At 43.2% G+C, this 17,063-nt stretch overlaps 1 protein-coding gene across 1 annotated transcript in view; it reads right to left on the bottom strand.

Annotated features, from left to right (window-relative positions):
- The window catches only part of macf1a (microtubule actin crosslinking factor 1a), a 257,947-nt gene that overhangs the window by 11,165 nt on the left and 229,719 nt on the right, over positions 1-17,063 (bottom strand). Inside the window, exons 73-96 of the mRNA XM_034704646.1 lie at positions 15,146-15,372; positions 14,879-15,001; positions 14,673-14,774; positions 13,578-13,679; positions 13,225-13,398; positions 12,845-13,000; positions 12,502-12,699; positions 11,830-11,958; positions 11,176-11,358; positions 10,907-11,062; positions 10,580-10,786; positions 10,170-10,289; positions 9,878-10,047; positions 9,609-9,768; positions 9,323-9,517; positions 8,931-9,203; positions 8,504-8,692; positions 6,386-6,497; positions 6,061-6,221; positions 5,776-5,938; positions 5,520-5,674; positions 5,359-5,433; positions 2,835-2,852; positions 1,987-2,104 (exon numbers count right to left, since the gene is read on the bottom strand). Coding sequence (XP_034560537.1) covers positions 1,987-2,104; positions 2,835-2,852; positions 5,359-5,433; positions 5,520-5,674; positions 5,776-5,938; positions 6,061-6,221; positions 6,386-6,497; positions 8,504-8,692; positions 8,931-9,203; positions 9,323-9,517; positions 9,609-9,768; positions 9,878-10,047; positions 10,170-10,289; positions 10,580-10,786; positions 10,907-11,062; positions 11,176-11,358; positions 11,830-11,958; positions 12,502-12,699; positions 12,845-13,000; positions 13,225-13,398; positions 13,578-13,679; positions 14,673-14,774; positions 14,879-15,001; positions 15,146-15,372 — 3,666 coding nt within the window. The remainder of the gene's footprint in view (positions 1-1,986; positions 2,105-2,834; positions 2,853-5,358; positions 5,434-5,519; positions 5,675-5,775; positions 5,939-6,060; positions 6,222-6,385; positions 6,498-8,503; positions 8,693-8,930; positions 9,204-9,322; positions 9,518-9,608; positions 9,769-9,877; positions 10,048-10,169; positions 10,290-10,579; positions 10,787-10,906; positions 11,063-11,175; positions 11,359-11,829; positions 11,959-12,501; positions 12,700-12,844; positions 13,001-13,224; positions 13,399-13,577; positions 13,680-14,672; positions 14,775-14,878; positions 15,002-15,145; positions 15,373-17,063) is intronic.

The raw sequence follows: 17,063 nt of genomic DNA, 5'->3' as shown, positions 1-17,063 counted from the left end.
CAACAGTCTGCTCAAAATATAACCTGTCAGGGATGAGTTGCCTGCTGATCTTTATCAAATCCAGTAAGTTTGTCAGACATCTGCATCAGTGACTCCCTGCATATATGTATGGGTTGAATATCTGACAAGTATTGTACTAAAACATGGAAGTGTTTGTGTTTAAATCAAAGTCTAACTGTTCCGTCTACAACAATATTTTCCTCTGTGACACATCGGCCACTTCTTACTTAGTACAGATATCAGTTTTGATGTATTTAGTGGCTGATAAATGACTCTAGATGATGAAGTCATAGCTATAGGTTGCATAAACCTGGAAGAAGACTCAGTGTTATCTGAAGAGATGTGATATAGCTTGAGGATGGGGATCACCATATTGAAAAAACTGTCTCCAACTAACTTTTGGCTTGGCAAGAAACTGGCAACCCGTCACCTCTAATTATGTGTGATTATGCATCACTGTTAGCCTTCAAATATTCAAAACTGATGAGTTGTTTAAAGAAATCCACAAGACATTTGTTTCAAATATAGAAATGAGATTAAGAAGCATTTGTTTTTTAAGTCTGCTGTTAGAATGAGTATTTTATTATAGGACCTAATGTGGTCTTCTTGTCTTTTGGAGAGAGCCTCGAGTGGATGGTGGAGGAACTGCAGATTTTTTTAGTACTCCACATGGCTTCATTTTTCAAAAGTGGAGGACAGATTACTATGGCCCAATCTCAATGTCCTCTTTAAGCCGTGAGCCCTGAACCCTGAGCCCCTCTTGATGTAATTGACCTGGAAAGTGATTGAGGGCAGGAGGCTGCAAGGGCTCAAACTATAGAACTGGGAATGGGACGGCACTTTGAGACTTCTCACGTACCTGCATGATGTCACCAGCTCATCTTAGCAGCATAAACTTTTTTGCCTGTAAATTTCATTGCAACTTTCATGCTTCTTTTTTACTGTCACACTTTTTTTATTTCATGTTACGGCGCTCCTTTCCCCTTCCAAGCTCGCTGGCTTCCCCTGGGAATCCTGTGTTTCACGTCACAATGCTATGAACTCTGGGTAATTCCCTTACCCTAAGTCTGCAGAAAATGCCCATATATGGAAAGAGGGATCAAAAAGTGGGGCAGCCCTAAGCCCTCACGGACTTAGTGTCAACGCACCTCAAAGTCAGTGAGTGCTTGAGGGTAGACATTGAGATTTGGCCTATGATTAGGTAAAATGTATTCAAAGCTCATATCGATGGCCAAAATGCCAAACCTCCTATCTGCATAATTTGCTGATTTGCGGATTTCACTTTAAATGATGAGAACAAGGAAGGCTGCACATTTTCAGTCTGTCTTTAAGGTAATCCCACCCTTCATTGTGACAGAAAAGTCACCTGACAAAAACTTCCAATCACGTTTGCTGGGAATATTTTGAGGCACAACACCTGGCACATGTAAAATTTTCAGATAGGAGGTTTTGCACTTTGGCCATAGATATGAACTTTCTGCACATGTTGACTTTGGCGCCCCCTGTGGATAAAGTGATACCTCTTATGTCTCTGCTGATCCAGTCCTGGACTCGTGTGAGTTGTGTTTTCTGACAAAAACTCTCATCTTGCTTTCATTTAACAGTCACAAATCTTCACTTCTGACATTTCCCTCCTGAAGTCGTTACAGGCTTTTAAAGTTACAACACAGAAATCCTCGATCTTTATGCTAATATTCTTGTTTTCTTTTGTATGTCACAGAAGGCATCACTGTATGTTTCAGTCTCTTTCATAACCAGTTAAAACTCCTCACAGAAGTGATGTTCATAGTGCTTCAAAGCCTTCATTTCAGCTTTTCTTGTTACAAGAAATAAAGGAACCAAATGAAGACATTATTTCAAAATATGCACGTTTTGTTAAAATGAAAACACAAAACCAACCTGAAAAAATCACGTCAGTCAGGCTTCAAAACAAACACGACAGAGGAGGAGAAAGGAGGTTTGACCGTGTGCGTGAACATCACTCACCTCTGCACGGATCATTTTTGACAAGGAACTCGTCCAGAGCCATCCAACCACCTCCGACTCTCACCATCACGGTGCTGCGCAAAATCCTCACCAGACGCAGCTGCTGAGAGTCGCCGAACTGAGGAGAGAAACAAAACACGAAGGAGGAAGAGACGAGGAAGAACGAGGAGAAAAGAGAGCAAGAGGACAGAGTAGAGGTGAGAGAGGTCAGTGAGATACATCATTATTGACTGATGATTTTTTAATGATTCACAGCATCACACAGCAGCCCATGTACCAAATCTGGACAGATGATCCGCTCTACTTCATGCATTAACAGAGAAAAAGAAACATGCACTGACAGAACTACAGATTCTGATTTCAGCCAAGTTCAACCCCAGCCACCCGTCTTTAAGACAAATCACTGAAATCAAGAAGTCTTCGTTTTTAGAAACCACCTAGCAAAGCCGATCTCCAAAGAAGCTCTAAAAGAGGAGAAAACATTCTTGGATCTCTCTCCAAGCAGCTTGATTTGACGCCAGATTCAGTTCAAAGCACACTATACATCACCAAACCACTAATTACCACTTCAGCCATGTCGCTGTCGCCAGCTTCACATTGTGCAATTTGTCACTCTCAACACCAAACAAATCAGAACTGGAGGGTGAAACCTGCTTACACGTTGCAAACCCACAATGGAGTGCTTCGTCCTCTGAGTTTCTTTTTATAAAGTCTGTTTTTCATGCAGAATAAAATCAACAAAAGGAGACTTTCTTTTTTTTTTAAAGTGTGGAAAAGACAGCACTCCATTGGTGGGTGATCAGGAAGCAGATTTCACACTTCCACACATCCAACAGCAGTCACTTTACCTGGTTTCCGAGGAAGAACTACAATAAATCCAGCAGACACGGAGCACAGGAACACAAGGAGAAAGAAAAAGAGCAGGAGTGAAACAACATGTACTAATAACTGAGGACTCTAATATCTGAATGGATACTGTCGATCTGAGAACAGTATCCTCTAAAAGCTGGTTCTAGTAAAACACTCAAAATGTTCCCTATTTCTGTTATCTGAGTTCAGAAATAGTCGTGTAAGCTGTGGATGCTTTGACATACTTCTTAAAACCGCGGGCCAATGAGATGGAGGTGAAGGCAGTGACAGTGAAACAAAGTGAAGCCAGACAGGTGAGCACAAACACAACATGGGAAGGGGATGTAAACAAAGATGTGTCCTGTTAGTTTCCCCAGTGTCCTGCAGTCAGACACTGGTATCATCATCATCGTGTGGATAATGATGGAGTGAACACACACACACTGTAGCAGAGGTGGGGATGGGGATCCAGTGAGGGCAGCTGAAAAGTGACTGCTATAAAATGTTGCATATGCACACAGACTGCTGGGGAAACAACTGGAGGTCATAATGCTGCAAACTGAAGACCTGGACCCTCCTGTGGCTTTATTCAAAGGGGATTTCATTTAACTGCAGGATCTCTGTTTCCAGGCTTTTATATGCTACATCCACACGACTGCGTTCCTTCATTTAGTCTCTTTGTAATCAGGGATTACAGCATATTTAAGACCGTATACATGCAAAATCAAGCTGTTTTTATCTAGAAAAAACCTTGCTTTTATCACCTCCCTTTTGAACTACTGTGATTCCCTAAACAATCATAGTTTGCACAAGTTAGAGCTAGTCCAAAACGATGCAGCTAGAACCAAAAAGAGGGACCACATCACTCCTGGTTTACCTTCCTGGCATACATTTTTAGAATTGATTTTAAGATTTTAATGTTGACTTTTAAAACATGCTCTCAGTACGTATCTGATCTACTCATCCCATACGTGCCCGGTTGTAACCTGAGGTCCTCAGCCAAGGCTCTGCTCGTTGTCCCAGAGTCGAGGCTGCGGACCAATGGGGCGCCGATTGGCCCCTTCTTTATCCTCTTTTAAATTTCCTTTCACAGGAGATGGCACCTGAGAGTGCATTAATCAAGGGGTTTTCATTCATTTTCATGCAGCATCACTGGCAGCATTTTATAATTTTATAATTTTATTTTATATTTTTACATTATGGAGCGCCGCCTGCAAGCTAGTTCAGGCAGACAACTCAGGCTGCGCTCATTCATACTGACACGTCATCATCCTCCCTATCAGCTGATCTCAACATCCTCATTTGGCGGTCTATTTAAGCTGCAAGTCTCCCTGTCTCTGCCTCTGCTCTGCCTCAGTGCTCCTGCTGTCCTGCTCAGTGCTGTGTGCAAACTTCGGACCCACCTCTTCCCTGGCATACACCTGCGGGCTCTGAGGGGGGTTAGTCCAATCTCATTACTCCTAAATGTCTGCATTTAAATAATCTACGAGGAGTATTGAGGTTCGGAGCCCATACGCCAAACACAATATTGTATGCTGCAATAAACTTTATCTGAAGTAAACGTAAGTTGTCTCACTGTTGTCTTTAAGTTTCTTTCTTATTTGTAAAGCACTTTGTAACCCTGTTTTGAAAAGTGATATATAAATCAAGATTTGTATTATTGGTTAACCTGCCAAAAACTGAAATGGATTTTGAACAACAATCATGGGACAGTTTTACTTACATGGAAGATTACTTATTGCCCAAATGGAAACAGTTTCAATCTCCAAAAGCGATCAAAGAAAGGAGGATATGAGCTTCATTTTACACCAAAACTTCAAAACCCCTTAGTTTGAGCGCCTCTTGACAGCAGCGTTTGTGACTCCATATATAATTTTCATACCCAGCAGTCCAGTGTGTTTCTATGCAGCCATATTTACAGTGTCTTATTAATGTTCTGGTGAAGAGAAAGTAGGTTCAGCCAACATCCCTGCAGGGCTGTGAGGTGTTATTCACATGTCATATTAGTGTTATAAAGACATATCAGTGTTACGGTGACGTGACTGATACACAGAGTATGGAAACATCACGAGCTAAAGATGGGAGATGGACAGAGAGGGTAAATGCTGTGAGGTTAGGATTAGAAGTTAATTGGTGCCTGTTGGATAAGTTTATGACATATGAGGGTTAAGAATAAACTTTAAATTATACAGAACAAGAACAAACACTGTCGGGAAGTTTCAAATCATTTCTCCATCAAAATTCAGGAAGTGAAAGTTTAGACATGGGAAGCTTGTATTTGGTTTGCATAAGTTTATATTTAAACATCAATAACTGCAGCATGGTTGTTAATTTACTATTAGCTTGATAATGAATTTAGATTTAGCAACAAGAAGCTAATAAAATCTAACCAAAGTGTAAAGCTGGTTCAAAACTACACAAAATCAACAGATTTAGAATAAATGCAGACAATCCTTTGAGAAAATGAACCCTTCATTACACTCTGAAATAACTAAGCTGAAGAAACGATTGAGCTGAACTTACCCGGTATTTGTTCTCCCCTATCTGCTCCACCTGGAACCTCTTGGCACATTTACACTGTGCCACCTGCCGCGTCACCTGCACAACAACAAACACTCTGTCAGTTTGTTGCCTTGATATCTCTGCAGGTGTCATCACAACTCCTTCACTGTGTGTATACTCACCTCATCCTCTATCTTGTCAGCGTCAGTGGTGGGTCTGTAGGCGTCTTTGTTGGGATGCAAAGCAGCAACAAACTCGTAGTAGTCGATGTAACCGTCTCCGTCTCTGTCAAAGATGTCGGCCACGGCTGTCATCTCAAGCTTACTGGTTGGAAACTCTGCACAGACAGACGACAGGAATCAATATCTCAATTACTGTGTTCAAAACTGTCAAAACAAAATTAATAACAACCAAAAACTTTGTTCCCCAATGACATACTTGATGCCAGGATGCCGTCAATAAACTCCTGCCGGGTGATCTTTCCATCCTGGTCCTTGTCGATGCGTCTGAAGAAGTCCATGACCCGGGACTTCTTGTGGTTCATCCAGCGCATGTACTTTTTCCTCCACACATCAAAGTCAAAGTTGGCGAACTCTTTGAGCTAGAAATAGAGAACACACAGTTAATGGTTATCTTCTTCAAGTCAGAGCTCACTGATTAGGACACTTTTCACACGGCACTTCATCAGGTCGCTTATATTTCTATGTGTGATCAAAAATATACCTCCTCCAGTCTGTCCAGCCCATCGTTGAGTTTCCGCTGGCGATCCAGAGCCAGCAGCCAGACTTGCTGCCACCGGGCACAGAGCTGGTTGAGTCGAGGGTTTCCTCCTGCGACCTGCATGGCGGCCTGCTGCTGCTGCTGCTGCTGTTGCTGGTGTTTACCTGCAGGGAAAGCAGAAAGATGAACCCTTCTTTTCACCCTTATAACAGTTTTGTGAATGTTCCCCCCTTGAGTTTTCTGTATGTTAGTAACACATGCAGTCCTGCTGTGATCACAACATGGGCGATAATATTTATGCATCAGAAGGTAAACACAAGTGACGTACGAGCTCCTCTCCTCTCAGCCAGGGTGCTCGAAGCCTCCGCTGGTTTCCTCTTGTAAGTCTTCGTCACTTTGTCGACATCTGGCTGCTTCCTTGTCATCTCCTCCATAAACATCTGAAAAAAAAAATACAGGCAGTGTGTGAGGAAAGTTGAGAATGGACGGTGCAAACCAAAAATATGTGCAGCTATCCACAAACATCTGCAGTGGGTTGCACTGGGTATGCGTGAGCTCAAACGCAGCATGGTTTCTAATTTAGGACAGAGTCTACACTCTAATAAGGGTTAAGGGGTTGCACCAGATGCGATAGCTCCAACATAAGCATAAGCTACTTTTTAAATCTGGCACGTAGCTCTGAGTAGGTGAAGAGTCCTCTGCAAAACACTGGTTGTCGGGGTGCATCATTTGAAAGATGGAGGAGGAGGTATAAGTGGCACTCCATGCATTTATCTTTAGCAGACTAGACTACTGTAACGGGGTCCTTACAGGACTCCCTAAAAAGTCCATCAGACGACTGCAGCTCATACAGAATGCTGCTGCTCGAGTCCTAACAAGGACCAAAAAAGTAGACCACATCACTCCAGTTCTTAGATCCCTACACTGGCTTCCTGTCTGTCAGAGAATAGACTTTAAAATCCTGCTGATGGTTTATAAAGCACTGAATGGTTTAGGCCCAAAATACATTGCTGATCTGCTGCTACTTTATGAACCACCTCGACCTCTGAGGTCATCAGGTACTGGTCTGCTTTCAGTCCCTAGAGTCAGAACGAAACATGGTGAAGCAACGTTCAGTCATTATGCACCACATACCTGGAACACACTCCCTGAAAGCTGCAGGTCTGCTCCAACTCTCACCTCTTTTAAATCAAAGATAAAGACTTTTTTATTTGCCACTGCCTTCCTATCTTAGATTATTTTAACTCACTTTAAATTAAAATTTTAATGTAATTTTTAATATATTTCTAATTTTCCTTTTCTTTTCTGTTTTATTATATTAGTCATTTTAATTGTGTTCTTTCATGCCTGTCTGAATGTCTCCGATGCTTTTAATGTTTTAATGTAAAGCACATTGAGTTGCCCTTGTGTATGAAATGCGCTATACAAATAAAGCTGCCTTGCCTTGCCTTGCCTTAACTCTGCATCATGTTCTCCACAAAATATAACATCAATCTAAAATGTGTGATAACTCTGATCTGTGCTCCTGCTTTTGTTTTCCGCCAGCAGAGATAACACAACTACACAGTAATAGAGCACCGTTATATTAACAGATGTTGTAGTTCCTGATTTCACCACTTGATGTCACTGTTGTAATTCTTTACAGCTTAAATATCACCTCATCAAAGTGCTCTGTCATATTTTACTTTTTAGTTGTTGTTAGTTGATTAACTGGAGTTAACAGCAGCTATTTTCAGCTGCTAGTCTGGTCAGAGGCAGTAAGGTATGAGTCAGCAGTTTAACGAACACCCCGTTAAGAAAAGAGCTTTTCACTGATGGAGTAAAAAAGTGCGACATTATTCTGATCAGTTTGGACTTAACCAAGCGGCAACCTCCGGTCTAAAAATATGAGTCCAATGCGGAAGTGTTAAAAGCTGCAGTTCATCGAGGATCCTCTTGAGGCTGGCTCCAGAAGTACCGGAAGTCACATACACATGAATGGGAAAAAGACGATCTTAACAGCAGAAATAAACATGTGTACAGCCTGGTACAAAAGACGAGTGTAGTCTGAATAGCTCATTTCTTGATGTGCTCTCACTGTGAGGGGGGTGAATTTTTTTTTAACGTTGCAAATTCGAAGATATTGAGATTACGAGTCTTCGAATGAGAGGCAGAGCTGCAGCTGTTGGCTAGGAGGCTCAAACTCCGCCTCTTTACGTCACACTGGCTCGACAGAAGCAATATGGCCGCCGCCGCCACCGATTGGTCTCAAAACAGCTCTTCAGAAACAGATGAGTGACGTCACGGATACTACGTCCATATTTTATACAGTCAATGGACGTAACGCTCCACTTGTAAAGATGAACCTAATGTCTGCATAGTGCAACCAAACCATGCAACAACAGAAGTTACAAACTAATTAGTTTCAACATGTGGTTCATCACTGATGGTTGGAGGATGAACCCACCTGGTGTTCTGTGATGAGGTTTTTGAGTTGTGGGATGTCCTGAGGAAGCGGCTCTGTGTCTCTCTGGATCAATGTGGTCTCAGACCACTGTAGCCAAGACAGCAGCTCCTCCAAGAGGTTGGCGTTGTTGAGTACCTCAGTCAGAGCCGTCTCCAGGCGCTGCTCGTGTTGTTTGGCCCATGTCAACACCTGGAGAGCAAAGTATTGATGAATATAAGTGTGTCGGCCGATAGATAAATTCCTCCTTAATTGAAATCTTTGTGTAAAATAAGGACAAAAACAACCTTCAAAACATATCTAACCTAAAATACTGACTTGTGTAATTATGTCATGATACATTAGACTACAGTTGAATCAAGAGGACAAAATTATCTTCTAAAAGTCAGAGGTATAAGAGGAAACAAGTGCTGACGGACTGACTCCTCACCTCCTCAAAGCGGGCCCTGATGATGGTGATCCAGTGTTTGATGGTGGTGATGGAGTCAGGGTGACAAAGAGTCAAGATGCCCTCTCCCATGCCAGCAGCCTTGTTGACATCCGTCCTCTTCTCCTCCACGGTGCCCATGAAGTCTCGATGCGTGTGCAGCAGCGCCTGCAAGGTCTCGGCCTCTTCAGGCAGGACGCCCCGGAAACGAAGAGTCTGCTCTGCCTCGGAGAGCCACTCCAGAATCACCTGCACAGATGTACGGAACTCCTCTGCCTGGTGGGGAAAAGGAAGGTGTACAGGTCTTTAGAAATGTCATGTTCTTTATTTAGTATCAAGGTTTTAAGGTTAAGGGGAGAATAGTTAAATGAAATATGTGGAGGTTCTGTTCGGACCTGTTTCAGGGCCTTCTGGAGGCGGGTTTGCTTTGTGACTGACAGAGCGCACACTGTGTCCCAGCGGTTACTGAGCTCCTGAAGCTGAACTTTGACCCATGCAGTGTCATCGCGGCCGGTATCCATCAGGTCCCGTGCTGAGCGCTTCAGAGCCTGGACACTGCTGGTCCTCTTCCCGAGCTCTTTTTGGAAAGCCTGTGGTATCAGACATTAGATAGTCAGATATTTAAAAGCATTTATTCTCTTATTGTACCAGTTTGATGACAATAGTTGTGTGTGTACAAACCTTATGTGAGTCCATGAGGTTTGACACCAGATCCAGATCTCCATGGACAGGCTGGTCTTCAGCCAGCTGGGGCTCCACCCGGTACAACCAGTCTACCAGAGCCTGGAGAGCCTCTGCAAACTGACCTGAGAACAGCAGAGCCTCCTCCAGCTTGTGTTGTCTGTGTTGCAGAAAGAAACAAAAACAGCGGTCAGTAATCATGTTTCAAGATCCACGACGAGATCTGCATCTCGGATGAAGAGCTGGGGACACTCGTTTTTCTTCTTTACCTTTCCACACTCTTCCCACATACGGTGTCCCACTTGTCTCGGACTTCTCCCACCAGGTGGTCCAGTTTCTGGGTATCTGCAGGAAGCTGAGCCTTGTCCCTCATGGCTCTCCCAGATCTCACTGTGGTATCGTAAACCGGCTGTTTTGACCCCAATGCTTTCTGGAACTCCTGCACAGGTGAAACAAGGAGGTGGAGGAAAAGATGTAAACAGGATAAAAGAGGATATCAGAAATATTTGGCTTGTGGAATTTTTATTTAGAATTGAAGTAAAGGAATGAGCGTTATAATACCTTGTGTTTGGCCAGCTGGATTTTGATCTTGTCTGGCTCGTTGGAGATCTCCAGCTCTGAGTCCAGTCTCTTCTCGGCTTCTTCAAGCCAGTCTGTCAGCTTCCTCCAGGCCTCGTGGAACTGAGGACAGAAAATTCAAAGAGTTTCAGATTAAACTTCTTCTTAAATAAATGAAACTAGGTGTTTGAAATCTGGATTTATTATCATTAAAGATGCAAAAAGATCTTTGACATCAACTTTGAACATCACCAACAGGGACTTGCAGAAGTTAAATTTAATATTTCTAAAACTAAATTGCTTAAACCCAACAGGAAAAACAATTAGGTGCCTGCTAACCTGTACACACATTGATATATTCATGTTATCAGTATAGGCAGTGTTCCCTTGGTCTTCATGGGATAACCCTTTACCTGTTTGGCACGTTTGCGGGCCTCATCAAGGTGTCGCCCGCGGTCCAGAGACCTCTGGACCAGCTTGTCCCAGCGGGCCTGGACGCTGAGCAGCAGGTTTTTGATGAGAACGACATCCTGCTTCAGGCTGGCAAATCGAAGCTGAGAGCCGGCTTTCTCCAGAGCCAGGACCTGCTCTCTGTGGGTGTTCACCTCGTTCACAAATACCTAAGCCACACGGGGAAGGGTAGAAAATGAGTTAGGGTAAAATTTGAAATTGAAAAATTGAAGTCAGTGTATCTTTTTAAGTTGATGTCAAACTTGGTCAATAAGGAGTATTTTCAGTACCTTGTGCTCATCGATCTGGAAGAGGACAGTGTCCAGTATCAGGCTCGGGGGCTGGGCCATGTTCAGGGTCTGCTCAGCCTGGGTCAGCCAGTTAATGGTGTCCTGCAGAGAGGTCTGGAAACTTGTTGCCAAAGCAACAGCCTCATCCAGCTTTGCCTGAAGAGATAAGAGTTTAAAGTTAACAACCAATGAGTAAACTTGATTGATTCTGACTACAAGGGGTTACTGACATTTAGTCACTACTAGGACACAGATAAAAGAAGTCTTACCCTGCGGTCATCCATCTTGGCGTTGAGGCTGGCCCACTTGTTCTGCAGCATGGCCAGGTTCTGCTGGGTCTGGGTGGTACCGGGTCCTGCTTCCTCTCCTCCACGAGCCAGCAGCATGGACTCTCCCTGATCCAGCAGGCGGTGGTACTGCTCTGCTCGCTGAGTCAGCTGAGCCTGAAGCTCCTGCAGGCGGGGGAAGACAGAGATGTGAACTGATACCAAAAAAGAAGGTGAGCGTTGTTTTTGTCTCACTGGTTGGTTTGGAACAATGGAAGCCATTAAAGTTTCATAGTCGCGATATAGCAGGTGTCTCTCTGTGCACACAGGAAAGTATGTGTAAGTTAATACTTTGAGCAGCTGCTGGTTAAACATTTTATTGGGCTTATAAAATTATTTTATGACATTACGAAAACAGCTGCTGTATAATTGTGTATTTCAAATTAAAGGCTTGCCTGAAATAGAGTAAGCTTTGTATAGAAGGTACCTGTATGCAAACTGTGAGGGACTTTAAAAGCTCATGTTGTGCAGGTTCAAAGACAGAAACCCAGGAGAGAGGTGACTGGTGCAGCAGCTTTACATCTGCAGACTGTATGGTTTATGTATGTGTATTTTATGCATTGAGGAGTATCAGAGTGCAATGTGATTCTCAGTTACCAGGTGTTGCTGTAGCTGCTCCCTGGCTGTTTCAGGGAGGCCGCCTGTCGGCTTGGCGGCAGACAGCTGGCTCTCTGTTCTCCTCAGCCACTGCAGGAACTCCTCCAGCTCACCATGGAAACCTTCCGCCTACACAGACACGGACGAGGACGGAGGAATAATTGAGATTCATCATTGTAGCTTCACATTCAGATATCACTGTATCTTTTATCATCATACTGCTTTTTTAAAATACTACAAATAATGCTGTTTTGTATTGACACAGTGATACTGCGATGGGTAGAGCTAAGTGTTATTTCCAGAGTGTATTAACTGTTAAACTGTGAAACTATCCAAACTGTCTCTGGAGGTTTGGATAATGTCTCACGATCTTTCTCTGCAGATGGAATTGGCAGCAAGGCCAACTCCATCTGCTACCAAAGGGAGGTTTTTTTGGAAAGTACAGATTTTTCTAAGGTCAAAAGATGATTTTGTAATCTCAATTCATAAGTTTTCATCCAGAAAAGAGATCAGATAAAACAGTACGAAATAAAAAATGTTAACGTTTAGTTTTCAGCTCAAGTTTCTTTCTTTTCTTGGTGGAAAGAGATTTGTTTCAGTCAACACTTCAAACATTTGTAGCTCTTTGTAGAGGAAGTCTTTTTCCAGGCTCATGCACGTCTTTTCTCGTACCTGGTGCAGGGCGGCCTCCAGTAGTTTCTGACGCTCCTGGGTCTTCAGCAGCAGACTCTCCCAGCCCTGGTTGAGATGATCCAGCTGGTCCCTTAAGTGGCTTGCCTCATCCCCAGGAGAAGACTCCAGCAGCTCAGCGCCGGCACCGCTCACCGTCTCCACAGTGGCATGATGGGAAAGCACATCATTGCGTAAAACCTGGGACAGAGAGGAGGAGGAGGAGGAAGAAGAGTTAGATGTGAGTGTTGAAATGCAAAAAGGATGGTTTATGTAGGTTGCAATGATAAGGTTAAAGCATAAGAAGAAGGGTTAAATGTTCAGTTTGTGAAGAACGCAGACGTACGTGGTGTTTGGCCAGCTCAATCTCGATGGCCTTGGGGTCGGAACTGACTGGTCGCTGTGTGTCCAGAGTGGTGTGTGTGTGGTTCAGCCAGGCCTGCAGCTCAGACAGGGCATGCTGGAACTGACCCAAGGCCAGCAGGGCAGCCTCCAGTTTGTGCTGTGGTGGAAAAAAAGAGGGAAGTTCAGTATTCAAAAATAGGAACTCAAGAATTTAGACTGTAATAAAAAGAGGCTTTCAAATACATCAAATCCACAAAGACCAACATCCCAAAGGTGGGGCACAAACTTGAGGTCAGCTACGGAGTCTCTCTGTACCGGTTTTCACCAGACACAGTGACAAGGTGTTTATTCTAACACTTCATCCACGTGGTGTTTCATCACCTGTCTCTGTGTGATCTTATCCCCTAGGTTTTCCCAGAGATGTCGCAGCTCGGTCAGAGGCTCCTGGATCATGTCTCTGTCGGTCTGGTCTGACACCTTCTTTAACAACAGCTCCCCCTGGTGGCACAGCTTCTCCATGTCAATCTGCTGCTGGTACACCTCCACCTTGTACTGCTGCTCAGGGGGGAATGGAGGAGAAGAGAGCGGGGAAGAAAAGAGAGGAGGGTGGGTTAGTTCTTGGCTTAACTAAACATTGTTTTATGAAAGTATTTGACATCAGGTAAATAAAACTGAGGAATGTGTTCATGAATGTCAGACTTATTTTTCTCTGAGGAGTGAAAAATGAGACAAACCTTGAGCTCTTCAATCTGGTGTTTGACGGTTCCAAGATCAGTCCCCACGGTCGACATTTCACAAAGTTTGATCACTGCGTTGTCCAGGTAGTCAAACATAGACTAGAAATGATACAGAAAAAAAGGTAATTGTTTCAATACTACTTGTTGCCAGTGATAGATAGATAAATATACTTTATTTCAGACCCATAGGTCCATATCAGCACAAGAGTAATATAAAAGACTAAAAATAAGTAAAATACATGTCCAGCAAGAAATAAAGAGATCACATGACTACAGTTTACACATTCATTTTGATTAGAGCATAAAAAGGCTTTTGTTCCAATGTTTCCAAAAGCAAGAAAAATACCTTGTGTCACTTAATGTGGGCTGAGTGAGCTCCCTTAAAATTTCATTTTCTGAATCAACTAAGCGACACATAAATTTCTACATCAAATTTCTCAGTACAGCATGAAATGTAGGGACATTGTTTGATACAAACATAAAACTTGCACTGGTCCATCCAAATTCGATATGCATCATTATATGCTACCTGAAGCTTTTTCATTTGAGCTCTACTGTAACTGCACCACAAATGAGCAGTATAAAGAGGAGTACAGTAAGCTCTAAAAAGCTCTGTTTTAACATTATCTGTGCACATTGGAAACTTACGTGCCAGCATATTAGCCTGTGCATAAAGTTTACAGCACTGTCGCTGCAGATCATCATCATCACATAAGTCATTTCTGATAATGTGCCCCAGATATTTGACTTTGTTCACTACACTAAGCACTTGATCAGAGATACAGAAAGAAGGAAAGTTTTGCTTCTGGTCATCCTTGGCTTTCACAATCATTATAACACTCTTTTGCTGTTGAACTTGATGTCATGCTGAACACCATAGCTAAAGCATATTCTGAGCAGTTGCTGTAAGCCAGCACTGTAGGGGGACAGGATGACTAAGTCATCAGCATACATCAGATGATTAACAAGTCTATTCCCCACCATACACCCAGTCTTACAGGCTTTTAACTGTTCAGAAAGATTGTCCATGTACAAGTAAAAAAAAAGCATATACGTCCATCTTAATAAATTTAGGCAACTCTGTTTACAAACCTGCAGTGCGTCCTGATACTGCACAGATGCTGTCATGGCCTCCTCCAGTCTCTCCATCCTCTCTCTCCATGTTCTGTTCAGGCCCTCCCAGGCAGCATTCATCTGAAGACCGACCGCAGACAGAGGAATCATGTTAGTGGGTCAATATATTGTAGAAAATAATGAAATCATCTTATTCTCATAGGAACCCGTTATTGATTTCTCACCTCGTCGATGGTCTTCTTGACTTCAGGTTTCTCAGTTTCTCCACAGGCAAAGATGAGGTCAGCGCCGAGGGTCCTGACAAACTCCAGCTCCTCCCTCAGGCCATCCGTCTCTGCTTTAATGGCCTGGATGAAGAAAAAGACAGACAGCATATTGATGTTTATTGACAAAAGAAGCATTACATGCACATTCCTGCAAGAGTTCAGACTCTTGGCTGTTCTCTTATTGCTCTACAGACTCATTCGCCAAACACTCTCTCATTCACATACCTCAGCAGCTTCGATCTGTTGTTTGATGAGCGAGGGGTCCACGCCAGGGTCCTCCAACTCTTTCACAATATCTTGGGAGTCTCTGAGCGTGCTCAGCAGCGCCGCCACGTCGGCCCAGAACTTCCCCGCCAGGTCCAAGACGTCGTTCAGCTTCCCCTCCCTCTCCTCTGCTCGCTGTCGGATCTCATCCCACAGGGAGCGCAGGCGCAGGAGGCGGGAACGAACCGCTGCAGGAGAGAGGGGAGAGGTCAGAGTTTCATAAGCCTCGGGTACAGAAGTTGGAAATTCTTGGAAACAGTTCTTTAAGGGATTCAGATTTATCTGACACTTCAAGATGAGGTATTATACAGTTTTCTGTGTTTAAATTTTGCCATCTAGTGTCCAGCCTGGTACATTAAGTCGTTCATCAATCCCTCCCACTAACACTGCACACTGAGGCTTTTCATTTAATGAAGCATGGAGGGCTGGAGGGTATCAAAGCACAGAGTTCTCCAGAGGGCAGCATAACAAAGACGTATGTGTGTGTGTGTATTGTCTAACCACGTGGTGGCGTTGGAAGAAAAAATGCAGAACTGCTGAATCTGTTCCATTTCAAGATTAGACCGAGCACGCCCGCTGGATTCGTGCCAGAGAGAGAGAGAGCGGCTTACTTTGGCCAGTTTATTGTTTGGTCAGTGAACTAGTTGGACTGGAGCCCAAAATAAGATTTTAACATGTTTCACGCAGATTACAGACGGCTGTTATGACGGCTCTCTGATCTGCCGCGCTATGATCTCTGATACACATTGTCTGAGTGAGAAATCTGTTTCTTTGTTGTGTTGTGTGAGGTGATGTATCATTTATAGACAGGATATGAGAGGAAAAACACATATTCTATCCATGCAGTGAATGAAAACAACACAAGTTGGCATTTAAGATGCATTATTTGGAGAGTTTAGCAAATTGAAAACACGTATTAAGCCTTATTATGAATGTGGAATTCTCTTCCCCCCTACATCCGGTTCTCCCCCTCTGTCGAGACTTTTAAAAGTCATCTCAAAATGCACTTTTATTCATTAGCTTTTAACTGCCCCTAACCACACTGGCTCAGATACTCACCACACTGTTAAATGTATTTCTTGTCATTACTGTTGTTATTATTACTGTTAATTTCATTTTCAATTATATTGCTCTCTCACCACTCTTCTTTCCCTTCCTCTGTTTGTGTGTTTTTATTTCATTTTCTCTTTGTTTTCATCATTTTCTGTTGTAAAGCACTTTGGATCAACTGTGTTGTGTGTAAAGTGCTATATAAATAAAGTTGATTTGATTTGATATGAAAAGAGGGGCAATGGCTGAACTTAGGACCCTTAATTGCTTGATGGATTCATATACAGCAGCTTATCAATGAACGCAACAAATGAGAGCAAAATGAAATACTCCCTGTTAATCTTAAAGGTACCTTTAATTAGTGTACTGCTCCAACAAGTGGTCAAAATTTAGTAGATTCCAGTTATTATTGGCTTATATTAGCAAGTTAGTATCAGGTGTTTGTAGGTTTTAAGGAGCTCAGTCCATAGGGACTTCGCTTGGGAACCGAAGGGTCGCCGGTTCGAGTCCCAGTATGAACGAAGTTTGGCAAGTGGACTGGTGGCTGGAGAGGTGCTGGTTCACTTGCCTGCTTGAGCAAGGCACCAAACCCCCAACTGCTTGAGATGCGCTGGTTGATGGCAGCATCCTCACTCTGACATCTCTCCCTAAGCATGTTCACTGCATGTGTGCATTTGTATGTATATACCAAAAAAACTGTACGTGTAGCATGTCCAAAAATAGCATTTTGAATTTCCCCCCTGGGGATTTATAAAGTACCTTTCTTCTTCCTTCTTCTTCAAATGTTTACATTTTATTTTTTTCAAATCTGGAATGTTTTCCATTAAAC

Source organism: Notolabrus celidotus, chromosome 16, assembly GCF_009762535.1.
Source record: "Notolabrus celidotus isolate fNotCel1 chromosome 16, fNotCel1.pri, whole genome shotgun sequence".
Lineage (NCBI taxonomy): Eukaryota > Metazoa > Chordata > Actinopteri > Labriformes > Labridae > Notolabrus > Notolabrus celidotus.
This window is presented reverse-complemented; position numbering and strand designations above follow the sequence as displayed.